Source organism: Phyllostomus discolor, chromosome 2, assembly GCF_004126475.2.
Source record: "Phyllostomus discolor isolate MPI-MPIP mPhyDis1 chromosome 2, mPhyDis1.pri.v3, whole genome shotgun sequence".
NCBI lineage: Eukaryota > Metazoa > Chordata > Mammalia > Chiroptera > Phyllostomidae > Phyllostomus > Phyllostomus discolor.
The window spans coordinates 165,445,917-165,468,187 of record NC_040904.2 but is presented as its reverse complement, the minus strand read 5'-3'; the positions used below and the strand labels follow the sequence as shown (position 1 = coordinate 165,468,187).

General features: G+C 43.7%; 1 protein-coding gene across 3 annotated transcripts in view; it reads right to left on the bottom strand.

The window, feature by feature from the left end:
* The window catches only part of TFCP2 (transcription factor CP2), a 47,676-nt gene extending 37,033 nt beyond the window's left edge, over positions 1-10,643 (bottom strand). The window contains exons 1-2 of one of the 3 annotated variants that reach the window (XM_036019023.1): positions 10,202-10,642; positions 9,838-9,987 (exon numbers count right to left, since the gene is read on the bottom strand). In XM_036019023.1, coding sequence (XP_035874916.1) covers positions 9,838-9,959 — 122 coding nt within the window. In that variant the 5' untranslated portion in view covers positions 9,960-9,987; positions 10,202-10,642. Of the gene's footprint in view, positions 1-9,837 lie in introns of all 3 variants that reach the window. The other 2 variants (XM_036019024.1, XM_028532428.2) reach the window with 2 other exon arrangements.
* Positions 10,644-22,271: the final 11,628 nt, after the last annotated feature.

The window sequence follows — 22,271 nt, the reverse complement described above, 5'->3', positions numbered from 1 at the left end:
AATGAGTGTGCTACTAATAGTTAACTCAGGACAATAAGCATCAACAAGACCTTAATTTTAAAAGGCTTCTGCATGGAGCCAGATAGAAGGGATTCCTCTGGCCAAATCTGGAACAATTTTATCAAAATATATAGTGATAATAAAAGACTAATTTCCTGGTAATAACCTGTTGCATAAACTAATCTGAGGCTACAGTGATAAAAATAAATAAATAACGGAAAGCTCTTTGAAAGCCAACTAATAAATGTAGAAGATATGATTAGAAAAATCATCCTTTAGCAACCATCATAAAGATAATTGATTAGGTCAAGAATAATCAATAAATGCTCAAACTGGTGGAAGTCTGAAAATGGGATATTTCCATAGTCTCAAAATATCTCCTCAAAAAAACCAAGTCAATTCTTCTAAAAGATCAACAAAACTGACAAACTTATAGCTAGATTGTCCAGGAAAAAAAGAGAGAAGACACAAAAAAATAAAATCAGAAATGAAAGTATGCTATTACTACCAAACTTACAGTAATGAAAGGATTATAAGAGAAAACTATAAATAATTTATACACAATAAACTAGATAACCTACATAAAATAGGCAAATTTTTACAAACACACAAAGTACCAAAACTGACTGAAGAAGAATAAAAAAGTCTCAATAGACCATTTATAATGAAATTGGATCAGCAACCAAAAACCTCTCGACATTGAAAAATTCTAGGGCCAAATGCCTTCGCTGGTGAACTGTATCAAACATTTAAAGAATTAACACCAATTTTACTCAAACTCTTCCAAAAGAGAGAAGAGGAGGGAACACTTCCTCACATTCTATGAAACCTGCGTTGTTCTGAAACCAAAGCCAGGTGGAGAGATCACGAGAAAAGAACACTGCAGACCAAGTCTCTTATGAATAAAGACACAAAAGTCCTCAACAAAATATTAGCAAACTGAATCTGACAGTACATTAAAATGATTGTAAACTATGACCAAGTAGGATTTATCCCAGGAATGCAAGGGTAGTTCAGCACAAGCCAATCAATCAATGAAATACCTCACATAATCATCTCAACAGAGAAAAGACTACAAAATTCAACACCCTTTTATGATGAAAAAACAAAACAAAACAACTCAGTAAAACTTTGATGACATTATGCTAAGCAAAATAATGCAACCAAAAAGGACAAATTTACATGACTCCAATTATGTGAGGTCCTGGGAGCAGTCAAGTTCACACAGACAGAAAGTAGAGTGGTGGCTGCCGGGGCTGGGGGCACTGGTGATCAGTGGGTACGGAGTTGCAGTTTGGGATGACGAAGAAGCTCTGGAAATGGATGGTGGTGATGACTACACAACAACGTGAGTGTGCGTAATGTTACTGAACTGTATGCTTACAAATAGCTAAAATGATAAATTTTATATTATGTGCATTTTACCATAAACACACACACACAGAGCAAACTAGGATTAGATGCAAATGTCCTTAACATTAAAAGGGTATTATGAAAAATCCAAATTTCAATGATGAAAGACTAAAAGCTTTCCCTCTAAGATCAGCAGTAAGACCAGGATGCACTACTGCTATTCAACATTGTACTGGAAATCCTAGAACAATGCATGAAAAAGAAATAAAAGGTATACAAATTGGAAAAAAAAAAAGAACGTTTTCAAGAATGTGAAAAGACGACCTACAGAATGGGAGAAAATATTTGCAAAGCATATATCTGATGACGATCTTGTATCCAGAATAGATAAATAACTTACAACACAACAACAAAGACGACAACAACCCAATTTAAAATTGGGCAAGGTGGGCTTCTGGTGTAGACAGCGGTGTAGGTTAATGCAGGAGTTGCCTCCTCCCACAACCACATCAAAATTACAGCTAAACTACAGAAACACCATCATTCAGAACTGCCAGAAATTGAGCTGAATAGAAGTTCTGCAACTATGGAACTAAAGAAGAAACCACACTGAGACTGGTAGGAGGGGCAGAGAAGCCGACCAGGCTGGTCTCACACCCACGTATGGTGGGTAAAAACCAGGAGTGATGTCACAGCTGAGGAACAAGGGTGCCAGCCCCACACCAGGCCCCCTCAGCCCAAGGTTCCAATACCAGGGTGATAAGTCTCCATAACTTCTTGCTGTTAAAAAAAGCAAGAATCAAGGCCAAGGAAGACAAAAATTTCTGGAGTCCCAGGCAGTTCCTCTTAAAGGATCCACACATGAACTTACTCAGACTCACTCCCTCTGAGCTCAAGCACAGGGGCAACAGCTTGAAAGGCACCAGTGGCATATGGGAAGGAAATGAACTGTTTCACATCAGGGTGAGAGCTGGGAGGCAGCCCTCTCTCAGAAACAGGTGCTGGCAGAGACCGCTGTTCCTTTGATGAGCCCACCTCTCACAAAGGCAGCAGACAGGCCCCATATCTGAGATCCATCAACCTAACTCATGCTATTTGCCCCACCCTGGTGATGCCCTGAGACCCCACCCCACCCAACTTTCAGGCCCTCCCAAACTGTTTCCAGTGGTTATTCCTGATGAATAGCTTGTCTTGGCTCAGGCTTCAGATTTCTCTAAATTCTCTCAAGCAAGCAGCATCTGACCTTAACAAGCCCCATTCTCTTGGTAAGTGGCCCCAGGCCCAGCACTAGCAGGAACAATCCTTGGTTCACAGCTTGGCCTCACCTGGGCACCTCCAAGCCCAGCACAAGTAGCAGCCACCTGCAGGTAGCTTATGCCAGGCAGCCCCAGGAAGAATACAGGCAGTGGCTGACCTTGGCTGACCTCCCAAGAGCTCCGGAGCCAGCACACCTAGTAGAGTTACAGACCACATCAGAGTACCACCACCCAACCATCTCCACAAGCAACACCCTCAGGGGGCAGACTCGGCAGGCATTAGGGCCCTGCTGAAGTACGTCCTGCTCTGTGTAGTGGGCCCCTGCCCAGCAGATCCTCCACAGTGGTCAAAGGTTGGTGGTTGGTAGTCAGTGGTCACAGCCAGCCCTTGCAGCTGACTGGCCTGGGTAAATTCCTCCTATAGATGTGCTAATAGCAATCAAGAACCAACTATAAGAGGAGGCTGTAGACAGCCCACAGGGTACTTGAGTACTGAGTACTCACTTGAGTACTGAGGTTGGGTGATGGGAGGCTGTGCCACTGGACCCTACAGGACACCTACTACATTAGACCACTCCAGCAAGCCTGGGAGACACAGCTCTAGCTAATTCATAGAAACAAACAGAGGGAGGCTGCCAAAATGAAGAGACAAAGAAATATGGCCCAAATAAAAGCACAGGAAAAAAACTCCAGAAAAAGAACTAGACAAAATGGAGACAAGCAATCTAATTTACTAGATGTAGAGTTCAAAACACTGGTTATAAATTTGCTCAATTAACCTAGAAAGAACCTCAGCAGCATAAAAAAGATTCAGTCAGAAATGGAGGATACACTAATTGAAGTAAAGAATAATTTACAGGGAATCAATAGTAGAGTAGATGAAGCTGAGAATCAAATCAGTGATTTTAAATATAAGGAAGAAAACAATACGGAATTAGAAAAGTAAGAAGAAACAATAATTTTTTTTAAAAGAGGATAGTGTAAGGAGCCTCTGAGCAACTCCAAGTATAACAACATTTGCATCATGGGGGTGCAGGAAGAAGAGAGACAGCAAGAAATTAAAAACCTGTTTGAAAAAAATGACAGAAAACTTCCCTAACTTAGTGAAGGAAATAGATGTAAAAGTCCAGGAAGTGCAGAGAGCCCCAAACAAGACGAACCCAAAGAAGCCCACACCAAGATACATCATAATTAAGATGGCAAAGGTTAAATACAAAGAAAGAACTTCAGAAGCAGCAAGAGAAAAGCAGTTAGTTACCTATACAGTAGTCCCCATAAGACTGTCAGCTGATTTCTCAAAAGAAACTTTTCAGGCCAGAAGGGATTGGCAAGAAACATTTAAAGTGATGAAAAGCAAGGACCAAGAACCAAGATTACTCTACCCAGAAAAGCTATCATTTAGAATGAAGAACAACCCTGGCTGGCGTAGCTCGGTGGATTGAGCGCGGGCTGGGAACCAAAGTGTCCCAGGTTCGATTCCCAGCCAGGGTACATTCCTGGGTTGCAGGCCATAACCCCCAGCAACCGCACATTGATGTCTCTCTCTCTCTCTCTTCTTCCTTTCCCTCCCTAAAAATACATAAATAAAATGTAAAAAAAAAAGAATGAAGGACAGATAAGAGACTCCCAGACAAGAAAAAGCTGAAGGAGTTCATCACCACCAAACCGGTATTATATGAAATGTTAAAAGAGTCTTCTTTAAGAAGATCAAAAATATGAACAATAAAATGGCAATATATATCTATCAACAATTGAATCTAAAAAACAAAATAAACAAGTGGAATAGAAACAAAATCATAGATACAGAGAATGCTTTGATGATTGCCAGATGAGAAGGCAGGTTGGGGGAATGGGTGAAACAGGTAAAGGGATTAAGAAGTACAAATTGGTTGTTACAGAAGAGTCATGAGGATACAAAGTCCTGAGGAAGTGGCGGGGGGCGGGGCACTGAATGGAGGGGAGTAAAGAGGGAAAAACTGGAACAGCTGTAATGGCATGAAAAATAAAATATAATTTAGAGAATAGTGGGCAAGGGACTGAAGGGACACTTCTCCAGAGAAGACACATGAGTCATTCAAATGGTCAATCAGCTCATGAAATGATGTTCAACATCGTGGACTTTAAGGAAATGGGGGAAAAAACCCACAATGAGATACTAGTTCAGACTCAGTAGGATGGCTTTAATTTAAAACAACAACAACAAAAACTGACCCATGTGACTCAGTTGGTTGGGTGTTGTTCCACAAAGCAGAAGGTCCCAGGTTCAATTCCTGGTCAGGGCATGTGCCTGGGTTGTGGGTTGGGTCCCCTGTTGGGGTGCATATGAGAGGCAACCGATCCATGTCTCTCTCCCTCTCTTTCTCCCTCCCTAGCCCTTGCTCTAAAAATAAGTAAGATCTTTTTTTTAAATTGAAAAAAAAATAGCTTGGAGGTTCTTGAAAAAAATTAAGCATATACTACACACCGAATGGCCAAAATCTGGAACACTGACAACAGCAAATGCTGACAAGGATGTGAAGCAAAAGGAACTCTCACTCATTGCTGGTGGGAAGCAAAATGGTACAACCACTTTGAAGAACATTTTGGTGGTTTCTTACAAATCTAAACATACTCTTACTATATGACCCAGCAATAACACTCAATGATATTTACCTAAAGCAGTTGAAAACTATCATCACACAAAAACCTGCACATGGATGTTTATACCAGCTTTACTCGTAACTGACAAAACTTGGAAGAAACTAAGATGTCCTTGTGAATGGATAAATAAATCCTTCCAGACAATGAAATATTATTCACTGCTAAAAAGAAATGAGCTATGGAGCCATAAAGAGATATGTAGGAATATTAAATGCATATTACTAAGTGAAAGAAGAGTCTACATATTGTACGATTCCAATTATATGACCCCCTGAAAAAGACAAAACTATGGAGACAGTAAAAAGATTAAAAGTTGCCAGCCGTGGTCAGTGTGGCTCAATTGGTTGGAACACAGTCCTGTGCACCAAAAGGCTGGGAGTTCAATTCCTAATCAGGGCAATTACCTGGATTGACGGTTTAATATCCAATCAGGGTGTGTATGGGAGGTAACTAATCAATGTTCCTCTCTCAACGTTTCTCTCTCTCTTCCTCCCACCCTCTCTCTCTAAACTCAATAAACACATTTACAAATAAAAACAAAAAGATTAATAGCTACAAGGGATGGGAGTGGGGAAACGAACAGGCAGAACATGGAAGATTATTAGGGCAGCGAAAATACTTCGTATTGACATGATGGATACATGTCATTATAAATTTGTCTAAAACACTAGAATGTACAACATCAAGAGTGAAGAGTGAACCCCAAAGTAAACTATGGACTTTGGGTGATTATGGTGTGTCACTGTGGTTCATCAATGCAGGTCCTGTTACCACCCTGGTGCAGGATGTTGACAGTAGGGGAGGCTTTACATGGATGGAGGCAGGAGGTATGTGAGAAATTTCTGTATCATCCTCTATTGCTATGAACCTAAAACTACTAAAAAAGTCTTTAAATTACAAAAAAAGTTAACCAAAGAATTAAAAGTTAATCATAATCATTAATATGACCCATCAATTCCAACTCTAAATATATACCCGAGAAATGAAGACACGTCTAGGGCAGCACGGTGACTATGGTCAGTGACAATGTGTTGCACATCTGAATGTTGCTGATACTTCTTGTAACTATGTACAGTGACGGATGGTAACTGGACTTATTGTGGTGACTATTTCACAAATACACCAAATCATTACATTGTACATCTGAAACTGATACAATGTTATACATCAATTATACCTCAGTAAAAAGAAAAAAAATGTTTACACAGAAACTTGTACATGAATGTTTATAAACATTCTGTTGTCATTTCCTTCATAAACACAACGCTATGTTACCGTTATTCATAGAAGTCAAAAAGTAGAAATGACCTAAATGTCCATTAAGAGATGAATGGACAAATTGTGATATGTACATACATTGGCATATGACTCAGCCACAAAAAGAGAATGAAGTACTGAAGCATTAATACATGGTGCAATGTGGACAAACCCTGAAAACTTATGCTAAGTGACAGAAGCCAGACACACAAAGTCACCCATCCTATGATTCCATTATGTGAACTATCCAGAACAGATCCATTCAGAGACACCATGCATATTAGCGGTTACTAGGGAGACAGGGGAGGGAGAAGTGAGAAGCACTGTTGAGCAGGCAGAGGTTTTCTTTGGGGGCAATAAGTAGAAAACCAGAACTAGAGGTGGTGGTTGCACAACACTGTGAACACATTAAATACCACTGAGCTCTTCGCTTTAAAACGATTACTTGCAAGTAATGTGAATTCCACTTCAACTTAAAAAATGAGAAAAAGGTAAAATCTTAAAACAAAATTTAATCTTTACTTTTTAAATAACTGTTCTATTGAAATACAATTCATATGTCATACAATTCACCTATTTAGAATGTACAACACAATTGTCTTCAGGTAGTCATAGAGTTGTGCAACCTCACAGCTTTAGAACCTTTTTATTGCCCCTCCCCAAAACAATGGTACCCATCAGCAGTCACTCCCCATTCCCTCCCCTCTCACAGCTCTAGTCAACCACTGATCTACTTCCTGTCTCTAGAGATCTGCCTATTCTGTACATTTCATAGAAATGGAATCTTATGTTATGTGGTCTTTTGTGACTGGCTTCTTTCACTCAGCATATTTTCAGGGAATCTCCTTTATTTTAACCACAAAGTTTGTGCCATGTATTAAAATGTAAGGAAAAAAGTAAGAAGTAAATAATATTAAAGGACTACTTATGAAAAGAACATTACTGAATATAATGGCAGATCAAGAATCAAAAAGAGGAATCCAGTTAAGATGAATCTTTATAAAATAGAAATCAACAGATTTGAAACAAAATCATTAAAGTAAACAAACTAGGGTAAAACAAATATATTAGGGAAAGAATTTTACAAAACAAATGCTTGTCAAAGAGAACATTTTCCCTAATTGAAGGTGTAAAAATGCAATCATAAGGTCTAATTAAAAGGAGAAACAGGAAGAGCAAAAAACCATGACCTCCATCTATAAAAACTCCTCTGGTCAGTGTTTCTTGAAATGTAGTTCCTGGGCCACCTGAATCAAAATCATCTAAGAACTTGTTTTTAAAAAGTCAGATTTCTGGACTGTGTCCCAGATAATCACCAACTATGGGACCCTGGAAACTACATTTAATAAGTACTCCAGATAATTCTCATGAAGAGTAAAGTTTGGGAAGTAATAGCTAATTAACACAAATTAATGCAAATGATTAAATGTATGCAAGAGCCAAAAGAATAGTGACAAGAGCAAAATGCATGAAAATGGTGAAAAAACAAAATAATAGTAAAAATTTGGCACACTGTGCTTTTGAGAAAACATAAAATAATGTTTGAAAACTCTTGTGGATTTGATGTTGGAAAAAAACTCTAAATGTGTAAAAAAAGCCAATCTTACTAATTCCTGCGAAGACCACACAGGGTGTAACACAGCACTCATCAACAGAAGGTTATACAGCAGAGAAGGTACGTAGTGGACACGCAAATATTTGTTGACAATGTTAACTATTTTTATAACAACTACAGTTATGATTAAGTATCTCCATCCTAAACTCTAATAACCTTGACAAAAAACAAACTTTGCTGTGATAATCTTCGTGTGAACAATAGCATAAATTGTCAAACATCATGCCAGATACCAACATGCAAGGTCAGACATTTACGTTCAGACCTAGTTAGTCTCTATTTTTATGGACCTAGTTAGTCTCTATCTTATGTAAACAAGGATGGAAAACTAGAGTTAAGTTTCTCAAGAGCATTGCATGACAGAACTCAGATTTCCTTGAAAATCACAAAAAATTGTATACACAGGTAGCCTTCATTATTCTAACTGTAAGCAGAGATTCCTGAAGTATTTACTAAGTTGTAACTCATAATTTACCTTCAACAAGGAAAGTTCATTTTAGTTTTACAGGGATAAAGAGAGGAAATATACCTTACATAACTCTCAAAGGATCTCAATACTGTACCAGAATACAAGATTTAAATTTTTGCAGTTTCCCCATAGAAAACATCTTTCCCCTATAAACCCCTAAATCCAATTAAAGTGTTAAGTTCTAAAGTGTCTTAGGGAGGAGGATGGGGGCTGGGTGAAAAAGGTGAAGGAATTAAGGAAAAAAAAATCTCACAGACAGACAACACTAAGGTGATTACCAGAGGAAAAGGAGGGTGGGGAAGGTAGAGGAGGGTAAAGGGGGGATAAGTGGTGATGAAAGACTTGATTTGGGGTGGTGAACACACAATATACAGATGATGTATTATAGAATTGTACACCTGAAACCTATATAATTTTATTAACCAATGTCACCTCAGTAAATACAATAAAAATAAAGCCTCTTTTGACTTATTTAGATCAAGTCTTATAATACATTTGGAAACCCAATTATATTCTATCTAACCCTAAAATGCAGATATTTCAACATTTCCAGACATGATTCTTGCACATCTTATATATGAAACAACCCGTATTGGGGAAATAAAGGAGCTGATGCATGCAAATAAATTACATGGAAGAGTAGTGATGCTTTCAAAGGGTACTTTTATTTATTATCAACATTTGGCTTGATACAGAAAGGTCTAGGAGTATCTAAAAGCTCTCTTGGACACTTTTCATTTCACAGCTATGTTTCAAAACCCCGTAGAATTAAGCAAAGCCTTAAAAGGACGCTAACATACAGACGTGCGGACTTCTTCACCAAGGTCTCACATTTCCTTCCAACGAGCAGTCAACCAGTATTCTTCATTAAGACCCAGTTTCCAACTCCCCAACTCCCTAAGTGGCCTCTTCTTCGTACAAGTCCAGTCCAACCTACACACACACACAACACGAGTCTCCAAGTCTCTCCAAGGCACAACAGCCTCTCAACATTTATCTGGCTGCTAATGAAGGGCCATTCTTCCTTCTACTGACCCTGCAGACTTGACTGCCTACAATCTCGTGTTCCATTTCTTTCACAACACTTACAACTCAAAGCAACGAAAGAAACAAGTCCCTTTTCCCTAAACGCAGACAGCTGCTTTAACTCTATACACTACTCTGCGCGCCACCCCCCACCGCCACCCCTACTCTCTATCCTGCCTTTGTTATTCAGAAAGTGCAGGGTCTGGGAAGACCTCACTCACCTCATGCTATAGGCACCAGCACCCAGTTCCTGGCCGATCCCGGACAGACTAGCATCAAAGTCCTGCACCAGCCCGGATTCAATCACTTCATCGGCCAGAGGCAGCTTCAGAGCCCAAGCCATCCTGGCTCCTTCCTTGCCCCAGGCGACACTGGTTCTTGCACAAAGGTGAGCAGTGTGATTCTACCCAACGGGGGCAAGGACTGTAGGAAACTCCAAACCAAGATCTCCCACGCAGTACCCACCAGCCACCCCTAAGCCCTCCCCCACTAATCTCCTGCACCCTTGGCTCCTTGTTCTGGGCTGCCTCGACTTCCAAAGTCCCTCCCACCCAGCGCTCTGGAGCGGCGTGAGGGCCCTTTTACTTAATTATTCTAGACTGCCCAGAAGTAGCCCTGGACTTCCACACTCCCACTCTCTGGCCTCTCCCCTTTTGCTCGTGGTGGTCACTCGCTGCTTTCCAAAGAGACCAACAGCAGCGACCCACCGCCTTAGGCGCTCCCAGGTCGCTTTCGCACCTTTTCACCCTGCCCCTCGCCGCTAAGAAACCCCTCCCTCCCGGGACCCACGCTCCCTTTCCCCTCCAGGCCTTGCTTCCGGTCAGCCCCAAGATCACTTCCGGTCAACCCCACGGCTCTTAGAACCAAATCCAGGTTTCCGTTCAGCCTACTCCCTGACCTCTGCAGGCCCCCCACGGCCTGGACACATGGAAAGGGAAAGTCCAGCACGGGTAAGACACCCGGAGTCGTCAGGCTCCTCCACCGCCCCCGGCCCCAAGGCCAACCAATCACGGCGCCCTCTTCCTAGGCCGGCCCGGCGAACATGACGTCACCCCAACTTCCACCAATGAAAAAGAGACTTCGTTGGCCCCGGCAGTGCTGATAGGCCAACTACGCCACTGCCTCCCGCCCCGAAAATGGGTTGGGCGATGTGGGAAGGGATGTGGCGTGCGTCAGGTGTCTTGGTTTAAACGTCTCTCCCCGTCGATACCTGCGATTTGTTTCCGCTAGGTACCGAGTCAGCATTTTAAGGCGTGGGTGGAGCCTCTGCTCTAGTTTTAGGGAACCCACACCCACCTCTGACGACTCTGGGCCGTTTCCCAGACGCTGCCTACCCACATTCGTTTGCTCCTGGAACACTCCTTAAACTCACCACTCTGGAGGTCAGGACTTTGTTTAAGCCCTACTCCCTCCATGGTCTTCCTTTCTTCTGCATTCTTCCTAATGCGTTCGAACAGGAAAGCATAAAATAGGTGAAAAATATGGTTTTTAAAAGGTGGTGGTCTAGACCTGGCTGGTATGGCTCAGTGGACCTAGTGCCTAGCCAGCGAACCAAAAGGTCGCTGGTTTGACTCACAGGCCAGGAACGCGGCCTGGGTTGCGGTCCCAGTCCCCAGTTGGCGGCGTGCGAGAGGCAACGGAGAGATAGATCTACCACGTCCCTGTTTTTCTTCCTTCCCTTCTCTGTAAAAATAAATAAATCTTAAAAAAAGAAAAGGCTGTGGTCTTAATGAAGATCAAGCTTTGGGTTTGCGTCTTCACTTACTAGTTTGGTGACTTCGGAATAATCGCTTAATCTCATTGAAATTTAATTTCCTCATTTGAAATGGGATAACCGTGCGTGCTCCACCTTCCTCCTTTGAGGATTAAATAATAATGTTCATAGTTTTTTTTAGCAACATCTATATGCCGGGAAATTTTGTTACTGTATCAGTAATCCTCAAGACAATCTTGATCTAGAATTATAATTCTAAAGGTAAGTATTGTGACCCGCATTTTATCAATAAGTAGTGGAGACTAAGGTCTTAAATTGGCCAGAGCTAAATTGATGTACCAACTTCGAAGCCTGACATTTTTCACTACAATACATAGGCTACTTGCTAAAGGATTGGCTTATCGTTGTAGTCCATTATTGAATTTTTTACAATCTGCCTTTTTTACTAAACTGCCATCTCCCAAAGAATAGAGAAGACGCCTTTTACAGCCTTCTGTTCTAAATATCTTCTAATACAGTTCCTGCATCCAATAGGACTTTTTTTTTTAATAAAAATGCTCATTGAATTATAAAAGGAAAGAGCTACAGGAAAGAGGTTGATATGAAGTCGACAGCATGCCCCCAGTTTCAGCCATTGGCTTCTTTTTTTGAGGGCTCTAGGCTTCTCCATCTTTTTCCTTAATAAGGCCTGGCATCCAAGTCTTGGTTCACTCTTGTGTCAGTCAGTATCTCTTCGAGCCATATTTTCTTCCCTTAAGCCCTTGTTATCTCAAAACATATGCCTTTGGCTAAAGGAATGGGTCCTGAGCTCAGACACTGAAAGATGTCATAATCAAAACCCTTTGTATTCAAGTATTATGTCCGAAGTATTTTTAAACATCTATTAGGTAGAACTATGCCTTGTTTGAACAATAGTTCCATCACTAGATACATAATTTTAGGCAAGTAACTTTACCTCTCTGAGAATTAGTATTTTAATTCATAAATTAGTGAAAATAACACCCCTCCTAAAATTGTTGGGAGGATTAAATGAAGTGCCAAGAGGCCAATAATTATTATTAAATACTAATTATTAAGTAAATGTTAACTTCAGTCTCCCACTCGCCAATTTTCACTTCTCGGTTAAGATTGGGTCAGTATAGCCCTGGCTGGCATAGCTCAGTGGATTGAGTGCAGGCTGGGAACCAAAGTGTCCCAGGTTCGATTCCCAGCCAGGGTACATGCCTGGGTTGCAGGCCATAACCCCCAGCAACCGCACATTGATGTTTCTCTCTGTCTCTATCTCTATCTCCCTCCCTTCCCTCTCTAAAAATAAGTAAATAAAATCTTTAAAAAAAAAGATTGGGTTAGTATTATTGTCCTATTTAAAAACATTAAGTGACATTATATGATGTGTTATGGTTTTAGTAGCACTTTAACATATATTCTTACTTAATCCTCCCAGGAGTTTTTGTTTTGCATTTCTTTAATATGAAGAAACAGGCCAAGGGAAGTCAGAGTGATTAAGTAGATTACAACCTCTCTAGAAATTATCCTGAAAATTATCCTGTGATTCAATGACTTCACTCTACATGTATACCCTAGAGAAGTCTTGCACATACAAGTACATACCAGGAGACTTGTCAGAGAATGTTCATGGCAGCATTTTTTATAGCAGCAAGACATGAATAAATCAATCCTAGAAATGAGGTAGGGGTGTACAAAAGTCCTCATACAGTATAATGTCACTTTCTAAAGATCGAAACCCAGCAAAATTAAGCAATCCATCATCATTTAGGGGAATACACATTTCTTTAAAATATACACGCTAGAACAGGGGTGTCAAACTCATTTTCACTGGGGGCCACATCAGCTTTGTTGTTGCCTTCAAAGTGCCGAATGTAACTTTAGGACTGTATAAGTGTAACTACTCCTTAACAGTTAAGGGAGGGCTCGGCGCTGCTGCCAGGTAGAAACAAGGTGGAGGGCCGGATTTGGCCTGCGGGCCTTGTGTTTGCCACCTGTGTTCTAGATGGTCACTTTAAAGAAAGGCAGGTGAGTAGGCTAGGAAAAGAACTCAAAAGTAGCTTCAGTAGTGTAATAGGTCCTGGCTAGTGTGGCTCAGTGGATTGAGTGCTGGCTTGTGAACCAAAAGGCTGCTAGTTTGATTCCCAGTAAAGGCACATTCAACTGGGTTGCAACACCCAGTTGGAGGTGTGCAAGAGTCAACCAATTGATGTTTCTCTCATACATTGATATTTTTCACCCTCTTTTTCTCCCTTCCTTCTCCTCTCTCTAAAAATAAATAAATAAAATATTTAAAAATAACAGTGGTAATAGTTTACTCAAGTTAAGTAGTAGTTCCATGGGTGATCGTTTCATAATTATGCTTCATAACTTACAAAAAATGTATCCTCGAGTAGGTAACAAATGTTACATAAACCAGCAGCTGAGCCAGAAACTACATTCCTGGTCCCTGATTCTCTTAGCTGGGCTTTGTCTACAGCAATACCTCCCTGCTGCTGGTTCAAGTTCCTAGAAACCACAGGGATATACAGCCGATAGTAACTAATAATGATGACAGTCTCATATTTATTGGCCCCGTTGTAAGTGCCAAGCCTTGACTAGATGCTTTATGTATATAATCTCATTTCATCCTCACATCACCTCTCCAAGAAAAGCACCATTTCTAGATTAATTTTGTAGATAAGGAAATTGAGGCCTAGGAAAGTTAATTGGCTAGTTCATGGTCACCCAGCTTGAGCATTAAAGCCTGACTGACTGAAATTCTGAGCCAGTACAGAAGTCTGGGCATCTAGCCATCACGGTACTCTCGCTGTGGATGTTCTGACCTAAGAAAGATTTACTTCCTATGTACTCTCTTTAGAGATGAGTTTGAAGCTTGTGGAGGTAAGAATATTGAATTTTCAGAAAATTGTGCCCACGAAGGAATATTGGACAATACATGTCTTTTCATATGCAGAGAAATAGCTCATATGAGATGTTTGGAAGAGATGACTGTGCCACATCTAGAAACTTCATGGAGCTCTGTCCTCTGGGAAGCATTTAGAAAAAGACAGACATGTACTTCTTGGAATGTTTGAGCCTATATTTAACTTCTGAACCAAAATAAAGACTTCACAAAGGTTTTCTTTACCTTAATTCTAATTAATTCTAAAATAATCTGAGGTGAGGGGCCCAAACCTTGGCTTCTCCCAGTTGGAGTGCTGATCAGCCTTGAGATTTACGTCCTGGAGGGGAGAAGTCCCTTGAAATTCTGTGCCTGGCAGGAGTGGACTTTTCCCTTCCTCTCCCTTACCCAGTGTTGTTAAGAGTGAAATCCAAATGCCATGGCTGGAAACAGGGATTTCAGGGGCAACCCTCGGGGGTTCTGCCTCCAATAAAAGATCACCAGTGTTCCCCTGGAAATCCAGCAACATCTATCAATAAACCAAACTTTTGTGTTTATAAATTCATCCCATAACAAAAATCCTGACTCCTGTTAGACGTAATAAATGTGACTAAATAACCAGAGCACCTGTGGCACAGAGTTCCAAAATCCTTTTTCTAGACCACTAGGTGAAGTTAAGGCTCATTGCAAAAGGTTCTTTTCCCTAGATTAAATCCTGACACCAGACTGTTTAGATGGAACCAGGGTTTACCCTGGTGTGTGGAAATCCTATCAAAAAGATTGGGACAGATGGCAATCCCCAGGTGCCACCCTGTGTGGGGTGGGGTTAGCACACAGACTTCAGAGATAGCTCACCTGGATTCAAGACTTGGTGCTGCTGCTCACAAGCAAAGCAACCTTGAGTCACTTTCTCATTTTTTCCCATGCCTCAGTTTCTTACCTGTGAAATGGGTATCATAATAGTTCTTACTTTATGAAGTGATATGAGGATTAACTGAAATAATGCATGGTAAATGCTTAGAAGAGTGCCTAGTGCAAGTGATAAATGAGGGTAAGCTATTATTTGACAAAAAGGGGACCCTAGCACCTGTCTTGCCTACTTATTAAGACAAATCAATTCTCTCAGAGACCTGAGGGCTCGAGCTCCCTGGATCAGCACCCAGGGCTCCCCTTCTCACTCCCCAACTCCAGTCAGTGCCTGTTGCTGGGGTCCCGGGCCAGTCACTGGGCGTTTTTCTCTAAGTACAAGAGGAAACCATTATCCAGGCCAGCTTTTTTTTTTTTTACTGTAAAACTAGGCTGACCATCTAGCTTTATGTTTTTACATTTTCTTACACCCCACACAGACTGTGAGGCCCACCCAGCCTGTGTTCTTTGAAGGACCTTGCAGTTGAGAGAAAAGGAAATCAAATGTTTTCTCACCCACACAGTTCCAGACAACATCAGATTCCCTTCAACTCCCATCTGCAGCCCAGAACCAGCCCAGGTCCTCTCTAGTTCAGAAAAAGTGAGTTCCTCCTTTACTGCCATACACAGCACATTGGACATGTGATGTTGTGGTTTATAAGAAATATGTATGTCAAATATAGTGGCATTATTAGTACTAAAAGTCTATGATACTGAGGCAGGATAGTGAGACACTAGGAAAATTCCTTGGTAAGTGGAATGGGGAAATTGAGACAGCTGAATAAACTGGCTGAGCAATTTACAGCCAGATACAGAAAGCCACAGGTTCCAAGTGACGGGCAAAACTGGTGCCGGACCTTGCCCCCAAGTAGACTTTCTGCCCCTGGCATTTAGCTGGCCATGTGGTTTAGACCCTCTGGCCTTTCCTCCCTGGAGATAACATCTAGGCCTCAGTTGCATTTCAGCTCCAGGCCCAGAAAAGCAGCAAAACCAGGGGGATCGATACCAGGCCAAAGGCAATGACTAATGACCCTGTGCCCTGGCACTGACCAATCAGTGGGGACCACAACCCTGAAAGGGAACACCTGGGAAAGCTGATGAATATTCTGTTGAGATCCTTCCCTAAGACCTCCCCTAAAGTACTAGCCTTTAAAACCTTCAAGAAGGAACCTCTGGGAGCACACCTACACCTTCCCATCCCCTTCTTCTTCCCCCACAGGTACACATCCCCTAAACTCCAAGGATCCCCATGGGACTTGCAACCTGGGGAGCAACGGGCAGCGGCAGCTCATCCTAGGCTAAACGCCCCTCCCCCCCCAACCCTGTCTCCAACACTCCTTTTTCTCTGACTCCCTAGTGGCTGACAGCAGCCCCATCCTGGCTCGCTTCATCTCCAAACGTTTCTAAAGAGCCAAAGCAACCCCACCTAGTCTCTCTCCCATTGCTTCCTCTATCCTAGGACCTTCCTTGTTTCAAGGTCCTCAGCTTTAATGAAAGTACTCTCAAATCACATGGCCTTGTGTTGTGAAGTCTTGCCTGCATGCAGTCAAGAACCCAGGCACTACAGACTGGCCCGAGGCTGACCCGCTCTGGCTTGGTCCCTGTTCAGTAACAATACCACACTTAGTTTTAATACCTGATCTAATTACAGTTTTAAACTTTCCAAGAAATGCAATCTTTTTTTTAATACATTTTTTTAAAAGATTTTGTTTATTTATTTTTAGAGAGGGAAGGGAGGGAAATAGAGAGAGAGAGAGAGAGAGAAACATCAATGTGCGGTTGCTGGGGGGTCATGGCCTGCAACCCAGGCATGTACCCTGACTGGAAATTGAACCTGCAACACTTTGGTTCTAAGCCTGCGCTCAATCCATTGAGCTACGCCAGCCAGGGCTAAAAAATGCAATCTTAATTAACCTTAACCAGTCTGGAATTTTCTGGTCAAGCACTAGTAAGTTAACTTGTAATACAGGCCCTGTCTGTCCCCCATAAAAAGAAGGGGCAAGACAATCTCCAGGATAAAAACCCTTCTGCTTTCCTTCTTCTAAAGAAAAGATGTCTTGCCCTGGCTGGCATAGCTCAGTGGATTGAGTGTGGGCTGTGAACCAGGCATCACAGGTTTGATTCCCAGTCAGGACACATGCCTAGGTTGCAGGCCACAGCCCTCAGCATCCGCACACTGATGTTTCTCTCTCTCTCTCTCTCTCTCTCTCTCTCTCTCTCACACACTCTCTCTCTCTCTCTCTCTCCCCCTTTCTCCCTCCCTTCCCTCTCTAAAATAAATAAATAAAATCATAAAAAAAAGAAAAGAAAAGATGTCCTGGCCTGAGAACAATCCTCTCTTTACTTTCCCTAGTAGCTCCCTTGCACCCATCTTCCCATAAAATCCCTCCATTTCATACAGTCCCTGGGTGCACCCTTCCAGGTGCCAATTGGGATGCTGCTCGATTGAGAATCACTGAATAAAGCCAATTAGATCTTCAAATTCACTGAGTTGAAGTTTTGTTTTTTAACATATCTATTCGGTCACTTGCACCACCAAAATATATTTCTCATATATGCTTGGTCTTCATCCATAGTTCCTGACTCGCATCTCCCCAAACCCTTGGAATTTCTGAGTTTAAGAGCATTGGGAGCATCTTTTGTTACAGCATTTGGTCTCTTGTCCTCAGTTCTCGAAAATCTTCAGAGCCATAAAGGTGAAATGGGTCTTGTTTTCATAACAAGCCCCTTTCTACTACAACTAGGTTTATGTTAATGAAGGTGACTTTTGGAAAGCTCCTAAGGGTGGGGGCTGGTTGCCAGGGGAACCAACAGTGAAAGAGGGTTGGAAATTTTAGTCTCACCTCCTGATGTCTGGGGAGGAGAGAGGGGCTGAGGTTAAATCAATCACCTATGGCAAATGACTTAATCAATCATGCCTATGTAATAAAGCCCCCATAAAACCCGAAAGGAAGCAGTGTGGAGCGGTTCCAAGTTGGGGAACCAGAACACTTCCTGGGGCCATTGTGCCAGGCCCCAAGCCCTCAAGGACAGAAGCCCCTTTGTTCAGGACCTCACCCTATGTATGTCTAAATCGAGCTGTGGTTCACACCCTAAGTACCCTTTGTAAGAGACTGGCAACCCAGTGAGTAAATGGTTTCCCTGAGTTCTGTGAGCAGTTCTCACAGATTAATGAAACGCAAGGAGGGGTTAATGGGAACCTCTGACTTAGAGCCACTTGGTCAGAAACACAGGTAACATCCCAAACCTGTGATTGGCGTCTGGAGTTGGAGGACATAGCCGAAGCCTCCCATATGCAGTAGGTTGGTCAGAAGGACAGGAAATAACCTGGGCTCTCACCTGGTAACAGAAGTGGAGGGAGGAACTGAGACGCTTATCTGTGGAATCCGATGCTACCTCCAGGTAGACAGTGTCAGAACTGAGCTGAGTTCTTGGACACCCTGCTGGTGTCTGAGAATTGCTTGTTGGTGCGGGGAAGCCTACAAACATGAACACACACACGCACACGCACACACAAATACACATGTTGGATTTGGGTCCAGGAACCCAAAAGAACAGCCTAGGAATAGAAAGTATGGTTTCTCCACAAACCCACCTCTCTTTCTTTAAAACCTTCCTGGGCCAACTGCCAAAAACCACACACACTGGTCTGAGCCAGCGCTGTCAGCTTCCACTGACTCTTCTGATGGGATCTGCCTCTCTCCAGTCACCGCCAGCTGCTGTCCAGGCTCCATTCACTCCTGTGTCACAGTCTAAACCCTGCACAGCTAAGCAGAATTTTCTCTACCTGCTTTTACCCCGTAGCCTGAAGTCAGCTCTTACTATTTCCTTGAAGGAGAGAATAGGAAATACATTCAGTCATCTATCTGAAATTTATCAAGCACCTACAATGTGCCCCTGGCCCGGGTACTAAGTCACAGCCTAGTGTGGACAGCTAGCATTAGGGTTGTGAGATCTGGGCGGAAGTAAGTCCTGGCTTTGATCTAATTTTTTGCTCCATTATTTCACAGTGCTGTGAAGCTCCTCCGATCCTTAAGCCTTACATCAGTATCCTAGTCATCTATGGTTCCTTGGGCAGAGTTGGGGTTGTGGGGCATGATCTAGAACCCAGTACAGTGCCTGGCTCAGAAATTCTGTTTGGGTCCTGGCCAGGTGGCTCAGTTGGTTGGAGCATCATCCTGTACATGAAAATGTTTTGGGTTCAATTTCTGGTCAGAGCACATACTTAGGTTGTGAGTCCGATCCCCAGCTGCGGCACGTACAAGAGGCAAAGGGATCGATGTTTCTCACACTGATGTCTCTTTCTCTCCCCCCACCCTCTCTAAAATCAATAAACATCTCCTCGGGTGAGATTTAAAAAAAACAGAAATTCTGTTTGGGTGGAATCAAAGGTGATGGCTTGCTCTCACCAATTCAGGTTATGGAGTCTAGCCCACATCAGCACCAGGTAGGTGGAGGGGGGAGGGGCAGGCCCCAGGGGAGCGTGGCAAACACCCTGCCCCTGGGAGGTAGACCAGCAGAGAGGACCCCTACGACAGCTGTGGTCTCCCAGCTCCGAGCTCATGCATCAGGCCTATCCCTCACGTTTGCAGGCCTGGGGAAGCACAAAAGGAAGCCCTTAGTACCATATATCTATATTTTATCAAGTATACACCAAGGTAATCATGAATGATCTAGCAGCCGATAATGAATGACAGGCATACCTTCATGAGAACCTGGAAGGCCAGATTTGAATTTACTTTTAAGAGTCCTTGAAGTTCTGTGCTAGAATATTTCCCAGCCCTGGCCCCCAGCCTCTAGCCTGCCCTCTCTGCCCTCTCGTGGCCCCACCTCACATTGCAAAGGGCGTTGTGTGTGTGTATACACACTCCAGCCTGCATGTCCGAGTTCCGAGCACCCAGGTCTCTGACAAACAGCTGCCTGTTGGTCACTCTTGAGCCTAGGAGCACGCACACAACATGTCTGTTGTCGGGACCCAGAGAAGAGGGGCTGAAAAGCAGGCTTGGCCAGGTCCTAGGTACCAGGAGGGTGGTCTAGAAAGAGAAAGAGCACATCCCCTCAACCCTGCTCCCCACAGAAGGGGGTGGCTGGAGGGCCAGCGGCAGGGCCTTCTGAAGCGGGAGTGCGGGTCTTGCAGGGCCTGCACCCTCTTGCAGTGGGATCTTCCAGGCCATACGCTCTGGCAGCTCACTGATACTTCCCGGGCCTCTGACACGAAGACCTGCATTCCCCACCCTGAGAGGTGGAGGCAAAACATGCAGACCAGTACAGAAGAAAAATACTGTTTATTCCACACAACGACATCTAGTGTTTCTCCCCTCCCCACCCCTCACTCCAGCCCCCAGTAGGTTTGGCCCCATGTCAGGGACAGACAGAACCTCAGCCTCAAAGCCTGGCCTTCAGACCAGATGGGAATCCAACCATAGGAAGATGACTGGGTGTCCAGGGACCCAAAAAAGGTCAGGGATTCTCATCCCAGTTCCAGTTCCAGGGATTCCTCAATCCAGTTGGCCAGATCCTTTCCCCAGACCTCACCCAGGTAAAATACCATGCATAACGCAGGTTCAAAGGTCTCGGCTAATTCACCAGGCCATAGAAAGTTTTGGTCTTTCTTTTATTTAAACAAAAACCAACAAACAAAACCACAAGCAAACAGTGAGACCAGAACTGTCATTTCTCCCTCCTTTCCATGGCAAGGAGATGCTGAGCTCTGGCTTTAAGTCCAGAAAGCTGCTTTCAAAACAAAATTGACATCAACTCCCTTCAGAGTCTGATGCTTCCAGAAACAAAACAGAAAACCCACCTCAGGGCCACAGGTGCTTCCCGGGGTGAGGGCGGGGGTTCCCCACAGGGGGAAGCAGGAGATTGAGGCTGGTGAGCTCTGCTTCGGGCACATTTCAGGGACACCCTGTGCCCTCCTGCCTGGGGAATCCGGTCTGCAAATATCCTACCCCCGACACTGTTCCTCTGGAAGACCTGCCATCCTCCCTGCAGAGGAAAAAATGGTTTCGCTGTACCCCAGCCTTGGGAAGACAAATTTAGATGAGAGAGAAGCTGAGAAAGCACGCCAGCCCTAATTTAGACCAGCAGTTCATTATCTTTTCCTGCCCAGACACCAGACAGACTGTGTACTGTGTGGCCACTGCCATGGACACACCCTGGGTTATCCATTACTCCTGGATACCGGCTGTGACCCACCTGGAAGAAAGCACATCTGAACGCAAGTGTTTGAGGGTGAGAACCTGGATCTCTGTAATTTATTGGAGGGTAAATCACTGAATCCTTAACAAACTCCAGTACTTTATTACCGAACACTTGTTTACAACACCCCTCCCTTCATCTCATGGAGACAGGTTGATAACCCTGAACTTGGGTGTGGAACCTCCCCGCTTTGGAGACATTTTCTCCTGGGAAGCTGGGGCAGGCAAGATGCCCACCCGCTTCCTCACCACCACTGCACTGGGGCTGGCTTCTTGGTCCCAATACAGTGGGCGGGAGTGTGTGCATGTGGCACTTTGACACACAGCTGTCTTCCCACTGGCAGGGCTACCCAGAGGGCGGCCATGCTGGCACTGCGGGGCCTGGGAGGGACCAGTTGTAGGCAGGAAACAGCATTCTAGAGGAAGCTAGGCTAGGAGGTGGCTGCAGTGACCAGCAGAGCTGGTGACAGGCCCCTCACTGGGCAGTCACCTCCTCGGGGTAGATCATGTGAGGGGCAGTGGAGGGAAACTGCTAGAGACTCGGCTCTGTCAGGACAGGAGTAGTGAAGGGGGTGGGTGGCAGCTGACCCCCGTGACTCATGGCCCTGGACAGACGGTCTGCACAGCAAGGCTGGGCTCATCTAAGCAAACCTCTCGGTGCTCGCTGACTTCCTGGAGCCGCATGCAGAGTTCCAGGGGTTACCCAGCCACACTGGGGTTGGGACACTCAGTTAGGCGCCCGGATGAGCTGCCAACCCCCAAAGTGCCACTGTTACCCTCTCTGGGGGCAAAAGCCGTCCTGCTCCAGGGGCCTTCTTGGTTCAGTGGAGCACTGGGGGGATTGCTCACACAAACACAGGGTCTAAGTCTCTGAACAAAACAAGATTTCTCCCCCAGTATCCAAGGCTTAACGTGACAAAGAAAGTTAGAGTTAAGTCGCCTTCC